The 12,780-nt window shown below is 40.8% G+C and overlaps 2 protein-coding genes across 8 annotated transcripts in view; both read left to right on the top strand.

Moving 5' to 3' along the window:
- The window catches only part of ZBED1 (zinc finger BED-type containing 1), a 51,041-nt gene extending 45,330 nt beyond the window's left edge, over positions 1-5,711 (top strand). For all 6 annotated transcript variants that reach the window (XM_032678069.1, XM_032678067.1, XM_032678068.1 and 3 more), the window contains one exon: positions 53-5,711. In XM_032678069.1, coding sequence (XP_032533960.1) covers positions 104-2,191 — 2,088 coding nt within the window. In that variant the 5' untranslated portion in view covers positions 53-103 and the 3' untranslated portion in view covers positions 2,192-5,711. The remainder of the gene's footprint in view (positions 1-52) is intronic.
- Positions 1-12,780, top strand: part of DHRSX (dehydrogenase/reductase X-linked) — a 210,295-nt gene that overhangs the window by 49,251 nt on the left and 148,264 nt on the right. The gene's annotated exons all lie outside the window — the stretch shown is intronic.

The following is a 12,780-nucleotide window of genomic DNA, read 5'->3' as shown; positions in this document are numbered from 1 at the left end:
GTGGTCAAACTTGTGCTTTCTCATTGTATCTTTATCTTGCTGCCTTTATCAGGTACTCATTAATGAGTGAAGGATCAAAAGGTGGGACGGTGGCCAAGAAGCAATGGAGAATAAAAGTTTAGAAGGTTCCCCATCAGACCTAAAGTTAGTGGCTCACCCAAGAGCAAAGAGTAAAGTGTGGAAGTACTTTGGGTTTGATACCAATGCAGAAGGATGCATATTACAGTGGAAGAAGATCTACTGCCGTATTTGCATGGCACAAATTGCCTATTCAGGAAACACGTCCAACCTTTCCTACCACCTTGAGAAAAATCACCCTGATGAATTCTGTGAATTTGTGAAAAGTAACACTGAGCAAATGAGGGAAGCCTTTGCCACAGCATTTTCAAAGATCAAGCCAGAGTCGTCACAGCAGGTTGTTCAAGATAGCCTCATCATGAAGACCTACCAGAACTACGAAAACAAAAAACATCAGGAACTGACATCTGCAGTCATCAGCTTAATTTGTGAGGGCATGTATCCGGCCTCCATTGTTGATGAACCCACCTTCAAGGCCCTCTTGAGAACAGCAGACCCCAGGTATGAACTTCCGAGCCGGAAGTACTTCTGTACAAAAGCTATTCCCGAAAAGTACAGTGCTATTAGAGAAATTGTGCTGAAAGAACTGACGGAGGTTCTGTGGTGTGGCATATCCACAGACATGTGGAGGAGCGAAAACCAGAACAGGTCGTACGTAACGGTTGCGGTTCACTTTCTCAGCAGCAGTGCTGCCAACTGCCTGGCTGTGAACTCACGGTGTTTAAAAACATTTGAAGTGCCAGAGGATAATACTGCAGAGACTATTACACGAGTCCTTTATGAAACGTTCATTGAGTGGGGGATCAATACAAAAGTCTTTGGTGCTACAACAGATTACAGTAAAGACATTGTGAAAGCTTGCTCTCTCCTAGATATTCCCGTACAGATGCCTTGTTTGGGGCACACTTTTAACACAGGAATACAACAAGCTTTTCAGCTCCCCAAACTTTGCAGCCTTCTTGCCAGGTGCCGAAAACTGGTGGAGTATTTTCAGCAGTCCACGGTCGCAATGTACATGCTGAGCGAGAAGCAGAAGCAGCAGAATATTCTCCACTGCATGCTGGTAAGCGACCGTGTTTCCTGGTGGGGAAGCACTCTCGCTATGCTGCAGCGCCTCAAGGAGCAGCAGTTTGTCATTGCGGCTGTTCTCGTGGAGGACAGCAACAACCACCACCTCATGCTGGAATCCAGTGAGTGGAATACAATCGAAGGGCTGGTGGAGCTGCTGCAGCCTTTTAAGCAGGTTGCGGAGATGATGTCTGCTTCAAAGTACCCCACAATAAGTATGGTGAAGCCACTTCTCCACATGCTTCTGAATACTACCCTGAATATCAAAGAAAATGATTTGAAAGAAATCAGCATGGCAAAGGAGGTGATTGCTAAAGAGTTGTCAACCACCTACCAGCACACACCTGAGATAGACATGTTTCTCAATGTTGCAACTTTCTTGGATCCCCGCTACAAAAAACTGCCTTTCCTTTCAGCCTTTGAGAGGCAGCAGGTGGAAAACAGAGTGGTGGAAGAAGCAAAAAGCCTGCTGGAGAAAGTAAAAGAAAATAGCTTTAGGACTGAAGAGAAATTCTTCACTGTTACAGAAGAACCTCCTATGAAAAAAATCATCATCTCTTCCACTCCTCCTCCTACTAGTGTCATCAACAACATGCTTGCAGAGATCTTCTGCCAGACGGGAGGCGTTGAAGACCAGGAGGAGTGGCACGCTCAAATCGTTGAGGAGTTGAGCAACTTCAAGTCACAAAAGGTCCTCGGTTTGAATGAAGACCCACTGAAGTGGTGGTCTGACAGACTAGCGCTGTTTCCAGTTTTACCAAAGGTTCTTCAAAAATACTGGTGTATTCTGGCCACAAGGGTCTTCCCTGAACGCCTTTTTGGTTCTTCTGCTAATGTTGTGAGTGCAAAGAGAAACCGGTTAGCCCCGGCTCATGTGGATGAGCAGATCTTTTTGTACGAAAACAGTCGGAATGGGTCCGAGGCAGAACCAGAGGATGAAGATGAAGGAGAGTGGGGTTTGGAACAGGAACAGATTTTTAATTTAAATGACTCGGTAAACATAAACAACAATTTCTTTAATATTCGAGACAGTGGGTTTGTTTAACAGGACTGCAGCGGTACATTTAATAACAAAGAAAAAAATATTTGTCTTAAGTTACCAAAAATACTTCTGTTTTATGCTATGATGCTGTAAATATTGAACAGTTATAACAAACTTGATTTAGCTTCCATTGTCTGTGTTTTTCCTGCTGTCTTAAAACATGAATGACTGGTGATTAAACAGCACTGAAATGAGTGAGGAAATAAATTCTGCAAAGACCATGATTTCTGACTGTGGCCCAGATTTCAGAAAGCACTTACCCATGTGCTTCCTTTCCACTTGCTTCAGTGGGAGACGAACACATGCTTATTTGCTTTCTATCATAAAAATATTTTCCTGAATTAGGTCCCTAAGCAAGGGAGTTTTTAAGATTTATGCCTCCATTTGTAAATCCTGTGTAACTCAGGATGCTAGCTTTAAAAGTTTGGATTTTAAACATTTTTAAAATCTATAAATCTGAGCAGTGAATATTTTTAGAGTATATCGATGCTATGGAATGAAAAAAGATCTTGAGCCTGATTTTTCACTACCTCATGTCTTAGGCCTGGTCTATGCTACAAAAGTTCAGCTGGTATAATTCTGTTGATTAGGGGACTGATCTATTATTATTTTAACTGATACTGTGCTGGCATAGGCTGTAGTGTAGATGCATTTATGCTGGGATAATTTATTTTCCTTTCCAGTGTGGTGTAAATGTTACAAACACTTCTAAACTGGTATTGATGTGTCCACATTAGTTCAGTTTTACTATTTAACAACAGCAGCTAAATGGCAAAACTGTGGAGTTTTTTGTTTGTTTTGTTTTGTGTCTAAGCAAGCCCTGATTGTAGTCTCTTTTGCTTTTATGAAGTGGTAATGAAGTGTGGGGTCGAGGCAGCGTTGTGCCTCCTGCAGATGCTGTGGCTGATCCACGTGGTGCGAAGCAGGCAAGGCATCAGGCAACAGAGGGAGGGAAGAAGGGAAGGAGAGGGCAGGGAGACATCTACAGACCATGGGTCTGACAGTTTGTCTATGTTACAAAATCTTAATTTAATGGGAACTTTGCCCAGGGTAGCTAGAAAATTTTGTTGGCAAGAAAAGCAAAATAAAAAGCTTTAATATTATGTAAATATATTTAAAAGAAGGGGACCCCTCTGTTTCCTCACATGTATTTAGTGAGTCCTTAAAATAGTTTCTTACTCTGTTAGCACTTAAAAACTTCTTTTTTCTCCTATCTCTTTTTGATTCAGTTTGTAGAGTGGACTTTAGTCCCATCCAGTCTAATGTTTGAGTGCTGTTTCTGATTAGCCGTGTATTGTAATTGCTCCCTTTGTGTCTCTAAGCATCAGTGTTTTAAGACCTTTTGGGAACTTGGCAAACAAGAAAAAAGAAAGAAAACCAACCTGAAACCCCACATTTCTTATGAAATACTGTAGGTCATAAACAAAATTAGAGTTTATGCTAGATACAGAGTAGTCTTTTTTTCTCTGAGGTGCAGTGGAGGACTCCTGGCATTTTCCACTTACAGTCAAGGTTTGCTTGGGGTTTTATTTCTGTTACTGGTGTCTCACCTTTCCTCACCTCAGTCTACAACTATGTTGAGCACAATCTTTCTGGAGAGAGGTCTGTTGAAGACTGACTGTTACTGTTCTGGAGGAAGAAAGTTAAGTATTTTTTAATCATGGTGGCACCCATGGACGTTTGGTTGTAAAAAGGGCACAGGCAGCAGGAACGTACAAAAACGAGAATAGCAATGGAATTGAATATATTGCCAAACTATTTATGTTTAGGTTTAATAGTTCTTGGAAGCTTGAGGCCTCTGTGTTCTTTTTAGGTGCTGGGAATGGGCAGGTGGGTGGGGAGGAAGAGCAGAGGTTAGAGTGAAGGGACAGTGAAGTAAGTAATAGCAAACTACACAGCATGTTTAAGCCCAGGAAAAGTGCATTTAGCAGGTGGTGTGGCTGAAAACTGATTTGCACTTGTACAAAGTACCCGCACTGTGCATCCTGTTGAATATTGCTACTCTCCATGTCCACTGAAGAGGTGTATGTGATTGCCCAAGGTGCAAAACGCAGGCTTGGCTTAAACTCCCACAGGTATGTAGGCCTATCTGTGAGGGCAGCAAAATCAAATTACAGAAGAGAGTGAGATACCTGAGCTCTTGTGACACCCTAGCAGCCTGCCAGGAAGACCTCTTGGGTTTTTATGTCTGTTGAGAACCAACCAGCTGCTCTTGCTTGCTCCACCTCCACTGCTACCACCACTGCTAGCCCTCAAGTTGCTGCGCACATGCTAGTGCGAGGTGTGTGGATCCTTCCTTACGTGAGCATAATGCAAAGCCATGCCCTCACAGCCAAGGCAGAGCGCAGACCACCACTCCCCTGGTCTGCACTTGGCCTACCCCTCTTGGCAGCATTGTTTCCATCTTTGTCCTCCTAGGGCTAAACGTATATGGTGACGCTTACGAGCAGTTGTACTGAGATCAGTGCAGTGCACTACTCTCTTCCTTCCAGCTTCTTTTTATTTTTTGGTATCCAAAATAAAATTGTAGTCAGTTCAATTGATGTGTCTCAGCATTCTTTTAAAAAAAGGAGAAGAAAAAGAAAAAAAAAAAAGAGCAAAACCATTGTTAGTCCTACCCATCGTCTGTGAGATTTTTATTTAATGTTCTAAGCCTGGAATATTGTTAAATAAATGAGAAAAATAAGTTAGTTACTAGATTATTTGTCTGATGTGTGTTCATATCTGCAGCACTTTATGACTTTGAACTCTACCGCTACAGGGGAAAGTTATATTCTAAGGATTTGAAGCTATGCATTTATTTTCTTTTTGATCTTGTAAGTTATTTTTTAAAAATGCTGTACAAATCTTTTGGATTAAAAAAAAAGAGGATGAAAAATGTTGGAAGTTTAGATGGTTTCTCTCGCTTAAATATGTGTGGTGTTTTTCATTTATCAACATAATTTTCTGTTGTTTATTTGGGTGGAGAACCAAAATTGAAATATTGCTACAACTTGAGCTAAACCCCGGTGTTACTGCCAAGGGTGGGCCCAGAACACATTTCCAAACTACGCTATTAAGTCAGCTTTATGTTTGTGTTTCTTGACATCTACTTTAAATCCACAGCCTAATGTTTCCTTTTTGGTACAGCAGAGACATCTTTTTGGAGGGGCAATAAAGGAACAAACTTCGGCTTTTGAGTGCTTTCATGCTGCAAAAGTGAATTTTTGAACGGGCTCTCAAAGTACGTACTTTACGTCAAAAGAAGATGAATTGTCTTTTGTCACCATCTAAGTATTGTGAATTCAGGATTAAAATTCATTGGGCCTAAGTGAGGTTTCTTGGGGTAGCAGCATAAGTAAAGGGAGTTTTGTCTGTCTGACCAATCTTTGCACACATTTCACCTCTCTCTGCCATCAAGGACTATGAGAAGAAAAAAAGAAAAGCCTGAATCAAACAAGTTGAAAAGGTGAATTTTTCCAGCGAACTGTGTCTGAGATGCTTTGGTTTAAATGAAGGCAATAAAGTTCTGCATTATTTATGGAAAGGGTGGATTATTTTAAGTTTCTATTGCAGCAGTGTATTAGATAATTTTGAAGGTTTTTCGTTAATCGATGTCCTGGTGTCCAATTAGCTTTACAGGAGCATTTTTCACACAGGCAGGAATATTAAGAGCAAAAGAAGCACAAATTGGTTATTTGTAATATTTTATAGGCCTTCTGAAAACTTAAAAGTGACATGCAGTTCTTGATTTTGTCGTTTTTGTGTGACAGTTTAAAAAAAAAGGGCTGCCTGGGGACATCTTTTCTGAAAGAAGGGAAGTGTATGGGTACAAGCACAAAAGTAGTGTGTTTTACATATTCCGTGACAACTGGGTAAAGGAAACTTTATGCTGGAAGAATTGCATTTTAGTCTTTGCACACCCTTCTTTCTCTCTTCAATGGTCTCCATTGCTGAGTGTTCTTCTCAGAGGATGATGTCTTTCTGAAGGTCTGGTGATCCCAGTTCTGGTGGTGCAGTGCTATCTAGTCTAGGCTGTCTTTTTGACTCTGCTTAGAGGAGTCTCCTGGTCACAAAAGTTTTGTGGCTTTTTTTTTCTTTTTTTTCTAGGACAAGACTATGGTCTGTCTTATTGTATCTCCTCCAAATTAATATTCTGCTAAATTCAAGACATTTTTTATTTTGAGTGGATGCAGGGAAATTACCGAAATTGGTTTTGGTTTTTTAGTAATATTATTTGGTGCACTAGAGAGAACTTAAAGATGCAACATAATTTTATATCTGCCTGAAAAGCATGCCAGTGAAGCATGTCTAATGATTTGATACTGTTTAAACTAGAATTTCAAAACATCCCTGAAGTTGCTGTTTATAGTGCTATCATTTTACATGCAAAAGCATTTCCTTTAAATTGAATGATAAAAATCAATTAAATAGATTTTTACTGCTTTTGCAGTCATTTTCAGTGCCCTTGCAGTTGGGTTAAAATGCCACAAGAGAATTGACTTTAGTATTAAAAAACCTGGAAAAAATAAAAAATAAGCCACTGTCTTTTGGCTTACCTTGTGTTTTAAAACTAGTAATAAAATTTGATTTATATCTTTTTAAAAATTCAGAGGCTGTTGGAGCAACTATTTCCAAATGACAGTCCCTTAGAACTCTGAAATGTTAAAATTTAATCTTTTTGAGCATTTATATTGACATTTTCACACTGAGTGGTGTAACAGATTTCCCTTGCTGCCAGAAGAAAAGGTTAGTGTTCACAGAAGTGATGCTGACGTCCACAGTGCTGTGAAATGCTGATTGTATGTATGATTTTTTCAGAGATGTTGAGAAGACTATTACCTGCTGCACACTGTGCTGGTTTCCTTGCATCACACTTATTTCCAGTGACTTGAGTTTTCCAAATCCTCTGTCCTGTCTCCTCTCCCCGGCCCTGTGTGAGCAGAGTGCCGGGTGGGAACAGCAGGGAGGAGAAGCCCAGCTCCCCAGTGTTTCTTCTCTTACAGAGAGACTGTTCTTTGAGAGCGGATAAACTCAGTTTAAAATTAGTTTTAAACTAGGTTCTTATTCCAGTCCACTGAGGCTACGGCACCTGTGCCATGGTGTGAAAAGGTAGAGCCAGTGATTCCTCTCTCCACAGTGATGTACACTTGGACACACTGCTCAGTTGGACTAAAATTGCCTATAAGGGGGAAAATGCTGGGGAATTGAGCTCAGCACAGCAAGGAAACTATCCTCAGAGTCAAAAGCATAATGACCAATAGCATAGAATAAGCAGTAGTAGAATAAGGTTATTTTTAAAAAGGTGATTTCTTTCATTACCTACAATTTTATGTCTATTCATTGTCCCCAAATACTTGCAGCTAGGAATGATAAATTTGTCTTTTATTTCTCCAATGGATACTGCCCTGCTTTTAAATTTGAGACATCTTATGTCTCAGTTTATCACTCTGTCTTTATGGATACTGCTATTGAAAGGGTTTCATTCTCCCTTTTTTTCTTTTTGCTTTTTTTGTGTACTTTTTTTTTTCATGAGTCATCAGGTTTACAGTGCTAGGAATTTGCAATCATAACAAGGAAGATGTCAAGTCAGCATCAGGAAAGCTCATACCAGAAACATCCCATCCCATGTCATAAATGCTGTTCTCCAAGGGAAACCATCTTTTCAAACATAACCTTGTGATGTGTGTGTGAATCTTCATCTTCTCAAACATGGCTTTCTGATGTGTGTGTGAGAGAGAAAAATAAAGTGGTTTTGCAAACAATGCATAGTTCTGGTTTATGGGTGGAAGTGCGGTTTGCTGTGAGTTTGTGCTCTGGGATGCACCCAGTGGTTTGACACCAAATTGTAGTTTCTTGAGCACACAGCAGAACTTATATGAACAGATGAAATTTAACAACAGTTAGATGTGAAAAATGCAATTGTTTTATTGATGGGAACAGATAAGAAATGGGTCCGTCTAGGGAAAATACTGAAATTTTACCAGGACCCTCCAATTCCTGTCTGAAATGCTGACAGCACTTAAAAATACTAAATTACTAACCTTCCTGTAATCTGATATTTTAGAACTCTGTAAAACACCTTTTGGTGTTTCCATGCTGCTGTCAATGAGCTCTGTTATCTTCAAAACCCTGCTCTCCCAAATGGCCGGTGAGGAGTTTACAGCAACAAGACGTTGGAGAAGAAGGGAGATGCAACTATTACTGTGACCTGTCCTCTAGCATGTGTGAGCCTGGGTTTAGGGGGCTTTTTCTGAATGATACTTTGACACATTCATCTGCCACAGATAAACATGCACATGCAATTGCTACTGATCATAAATCTGGTAGGTTCCAAGGGAGCAAGTGCTGTGGTGAGAAAGCCAGTCTTATGGATGAGTGGAGCCTTCCATATGCAGCATGTATCCCTTCTAGTCCCTAATTCTAAGCCCCACTTTATTTCCTGGGCAGGGAGTAAGTACATTGGTGCTGGTCTTTGCTGTGTTATTTCTGTGTGGCTCTTGGATTCAAAGTGTAAGAACAGGAGAATGTGACCTGCGTGCTTTGAAGCCATGGTGATAGTAGGCAGAAGTGTACTTGTGCTGTACATGATTTGCTGAGTGGTTTGCATGAGCAGTGGGTTGAGGATGATCTGAAGTTTACCCCGTGGTGGTGTGAATACAGGACTGGCATTTCTGCTAGGAGATTTCTGCATGCCTGGTCAGAGAAACTAAGTGAGAAAAGCACAGCCTTGTGCATGGTGTCTCTGAAAGTATGATGCAATGCCCAGGTGAACTTAAAGCACTCCCGTGAACTAGTTCTGCTGTAGTCTTTCAAGCAGATTAACCACCTTGTTCATGCCCTGCCCATGCCACCCCACCTCCCCTTCATCAGTGTTCACAAAGATTTCACAATTCTTTTTGGAGATACAAATTCAGAGATAATACATGACAGTATTTGTCAGTTGTTAAGACCATGGCATATGCTTTTTGTGCCTTTTTTGGCAATGCATGTTAGAGCTGATGGAAGATAAAATTCTTCTTTTACCCAGAGAGCTCTTCCTGCAGCGAGGCGATCAGCTCAGTCTGCAGAGTTGGTCTCTTGGCTGCACTTCTGCCCTTTCTCTTAGCTGTTTAGGAAAGTTGCTGTGCTCTGCAGAGAGAAAAACAGATTCCTCCAGAGTGTTTTCCCTGTGTTTTTGTGTTGCTGGGGCTGCTTTCTGGTCTGCACATGCCTGAAGGAAGGGGATGGGCCAGGGCTTTTCCCCTGATGTTACTACTTCCCTGGGCTGGTTGGCCGCCCTGAGAAGAAGATTGCACAGAAGGTGGCACTGCCAAGTGATAAGTTTGCAAACACTTAGACTACAAAATTATTCATTCATTTTATATTTATTTTTAGGCTAAGATTAAAACGATACAAATCGTGGCCTAAAAAGGAGCCTGCAGAGTCTCTGCACTAACTCCTTAAGTTAGCTGTCTAAATATATATTTAGGGACTTAATCTCTGAAAGCGATCCATTTTGCATGGATCTGCCTTCAGAACCACCAGAAATGCTGGCATCACAAGTGTGTCTCTTTAAATTTCTTTAAATAGTGGTATTTTGAGGTGGGCTGCGTATGTGATGCTTTTTTTTAAATGCAAACCACAACTTTTTGGTTTCCATATATCCATTTTGTCTTCTGTTATGCTTCAAAGGTTAGTATCCGTAGAATCATTCTGTCTAAAATGACTTATTTTAAGACTTGACCTCCCAAATATAGGTGGGCTTCAAAAGTAAGAGGAGTATTTCCCCCCACAACTCATAAGCTGAAAGTCTAAATTATTCTGTTGTTGAAGGAGGCAATTGCAACTGCATTCTACCAAAATATGGGAGAATGTGAAGTGTAAATAAATACATTTTTAGGTGAAATTCTGAGTAAAAGGCTTAAATGTAAGCATCTCATTTTCTGCCATTATCTGCATTGTAGCAAGATGGAAATGGACCCGTGGTATTCCAGTGAGTGTATAGGTGAAGGAAAAACCTTCTTTTATTTAGTCATTATTCTGCTTGTGAGGATGTTTCAGTTTAGATGATTTAGTCGCAACAAGCATAAAATCAACAGTTTCAGCAGATGTGAATGAGCGTTTCTATTGCTTGGTCCTTCCTTCTTTGATAAACAGGAACTTGTTCTCCCTTGTTAATGTAGAACAAAGGAAAGAAGGCAAGGAGGTGTCGAGTATTATAGGTGGAAGGTTGGGTGTTTGCTTTGTGCTCATACAGCTGAAGCATTGATGAATTTCAGAGCCAGATGATGGATTGTGTTTGTGCAAGTAGGGCATTTAGGTCTGAAGATGGGCAGATGATATCTTTGCAATGGATACCTGGTTTTTGCTTTCAAGTTCAGCACTGTACCAGTAAGTGTGATACTTAACCCCGAGCATTAGCTGGTTGTGCAAATAGGAGCTTCTCCAGTCACTCAGTGTCCTGTGGTTTTGGGGCTGTTTGGAGTAAGATCTGCTTGTTTAGGTCATAGAGCAAACTCTGTTAGCAGTAACATCTCGTGCTAATGATGAGATGCTGCAACTCAAGAAAATGAGCTAGAAAATGTAATTGTTCCTTTACATCATAAAAAGAGTTGTTTAACCAAATTCCACTCAGCCACACTTCAGCTGAAGGTGCTGGAGGTTGTAGAAACTCGGCTAAGGAATATAAGAGCTTTACTGACAGGGCAGTTGGATGGATGAGGGTCTTGAGTCACGCAGGACCTGGTGCAGACTCCACTATGAGGCTGCCTGTGTGGGACAAGTTGCACAACCTGAAGTCTTGTTTGGTTTATATGTGAGTGCTGAAGCACCCTTGTAATGTTTTGCAAGGCCAGAAGGCAGGAGGAAGAATCCATGGACCCCATTATGTTATTTTTAGAGATGTTTTTGTAGTACATAAGTAAGATGTCAGTTTGCTTAGAGCATGCAGATACTGCCCCACCACAAATGCTTTACCTGGGGCTTCCCCATGCAGTGCTGGAGTAGTGTTGAAGTTCCGTGTGCCCCGACGTGTAATTCTTGATTCAGTTCAGTCATGTTAAAGCTTTTAATGCATTGAACAAATGCATTCTTCAGAAATATTTTGATAACAGTGTCACTAAGATTATGTGCCTTGCCTTACAGACAGGGCAAGGTTCAAGATTTGCGTAGTTATGGAGTAAAAATGTACCCATGCAGTCCTCCCTTCGTGTTTTCAGCAACTGTTGCTTGCCAGTTTTAAGCTTCCCCTCCTTAAGTTTCTAAATTACAGATGTCATTACAGACAGAGTGATTTGGGTTTGTGGCTTTACCATATTGTATCAATTACTGCATTAAAGCTGCAATGTGGTAGAATATAGCAAGGTTCAAATGGGCATATTGGCAGTGAGGAAAAAAGTCTTTGACAGCTACAGTTCCTAAAGCAAATAACCATAAAAAGCAGTGAAGTTTTGCTTCATATCAGGATTGCTTTTAAGAAAAAAGAAAGTGAAATAGTTTTTAAATAAAATGATGACGTTTGTTTTCTCTTCACTGTATTTGTACTCTGCTAGGAGGCGCTTGATACTTCACAGAAAATTCACTGGGCAAGAAAACTACATCCCCCATCCTATCCAAAACAGTGTCTCAGTTGTGTAAAGCTGAGTAAGAGTGCTTGGCTCTGATACACTTCTGCTTTTTGTAGTGTGCCTGTTTTCTGCCAGAGTATGCTTTCTGGGACATGGTCATTTTGCCATCTGAGGGAGTGCCTAAAACCATGATTGCTAACATTGCTCAATATTTTAAATTAGCCTGCAGAGAAAAAAAAAGTTGGACCTAAAAAAATGCACTGCACTTGTTTCTGAAGGAGGATCTTGAGGGGACAGTTACAACATTTTATTTTCCTTGTTGGCACACTAGTAATATGGTTGATGTAACTAAACACCCTTTCGACTCTATGAGGAAATAGTTACCTCGATAAGCTCTGCACTGAGTTACCCTCTGTGACATGAGCTTCACCGGAATGAGAAAATGAGGTCACACCAAAGGAAAGCTAAGCTTGGTCACCTCCTGACTTTGCGTCTCACACTGGGTTTTTCATGTGTACAAACCAGGAACTGAAGTTAATGAGCCTTATGAGTGTTCAGTGAGTTTGAGATTAAGTTTTTAACCTGCTACGCTGCAGGCGAGGGGCACCTCCAGCTACCCGGGTGTGGTGTGCTGCAGCAGGAGGGGGTGATGCTCTGTTAGACATTTGTACCAAAATAGCTGATATTAGGGCCCATAGGCTGTGTTCTTTACAAAGCCAACCCAGAAGTTATTCTCTGTTCTAGAAAGGTTATTTTTAAAACAGAAACAGGTAGTTCTGTGTAACAGTATTTTACAAACATGTCAACCTGTCCCGGCTGAGGAAATTACAGATGAGTTGGCATCAGACGTCATTCTTTAAAAAAAGTTCAGTGGTGCCATTGCAAATGGCTTATAAAGGCTGCAACAGTCTACCTATTACGCAGAATGAAAGGACTTAGCAAACAAAGCATTACTGGCACTACATTTTCTGCAAACCAGGACTGACACAGTGAAGAGATGACCTTGTTTTTTTTACTGAATGTGTCCCAGTGAACAGAGTGTCTACAGAGCAGTAAGTACTGGTG

This window comes from Chiroxiphia lanceolata, chromosome 2 (genome assembly GCF_009829145.1).
Source record: "Chiroxiphia lanceolata isolate bChiLan1 chromosome 2, bChiLan1.pri, whole genome shotgun sequence".
In the NCBI taxonomy this organism is placed as follows: Eukaryota; Metazoa; Chordata; class Aves; order Passeriformes; family Pipridae; genus Chiroxiphia; species Chiroxiphia lanceolata.
The sequence above is the reverse complement of the archived record's forward strand: the minus strand, read 5'-3'. Positions and strand labels throughout refer to the sequence as shown.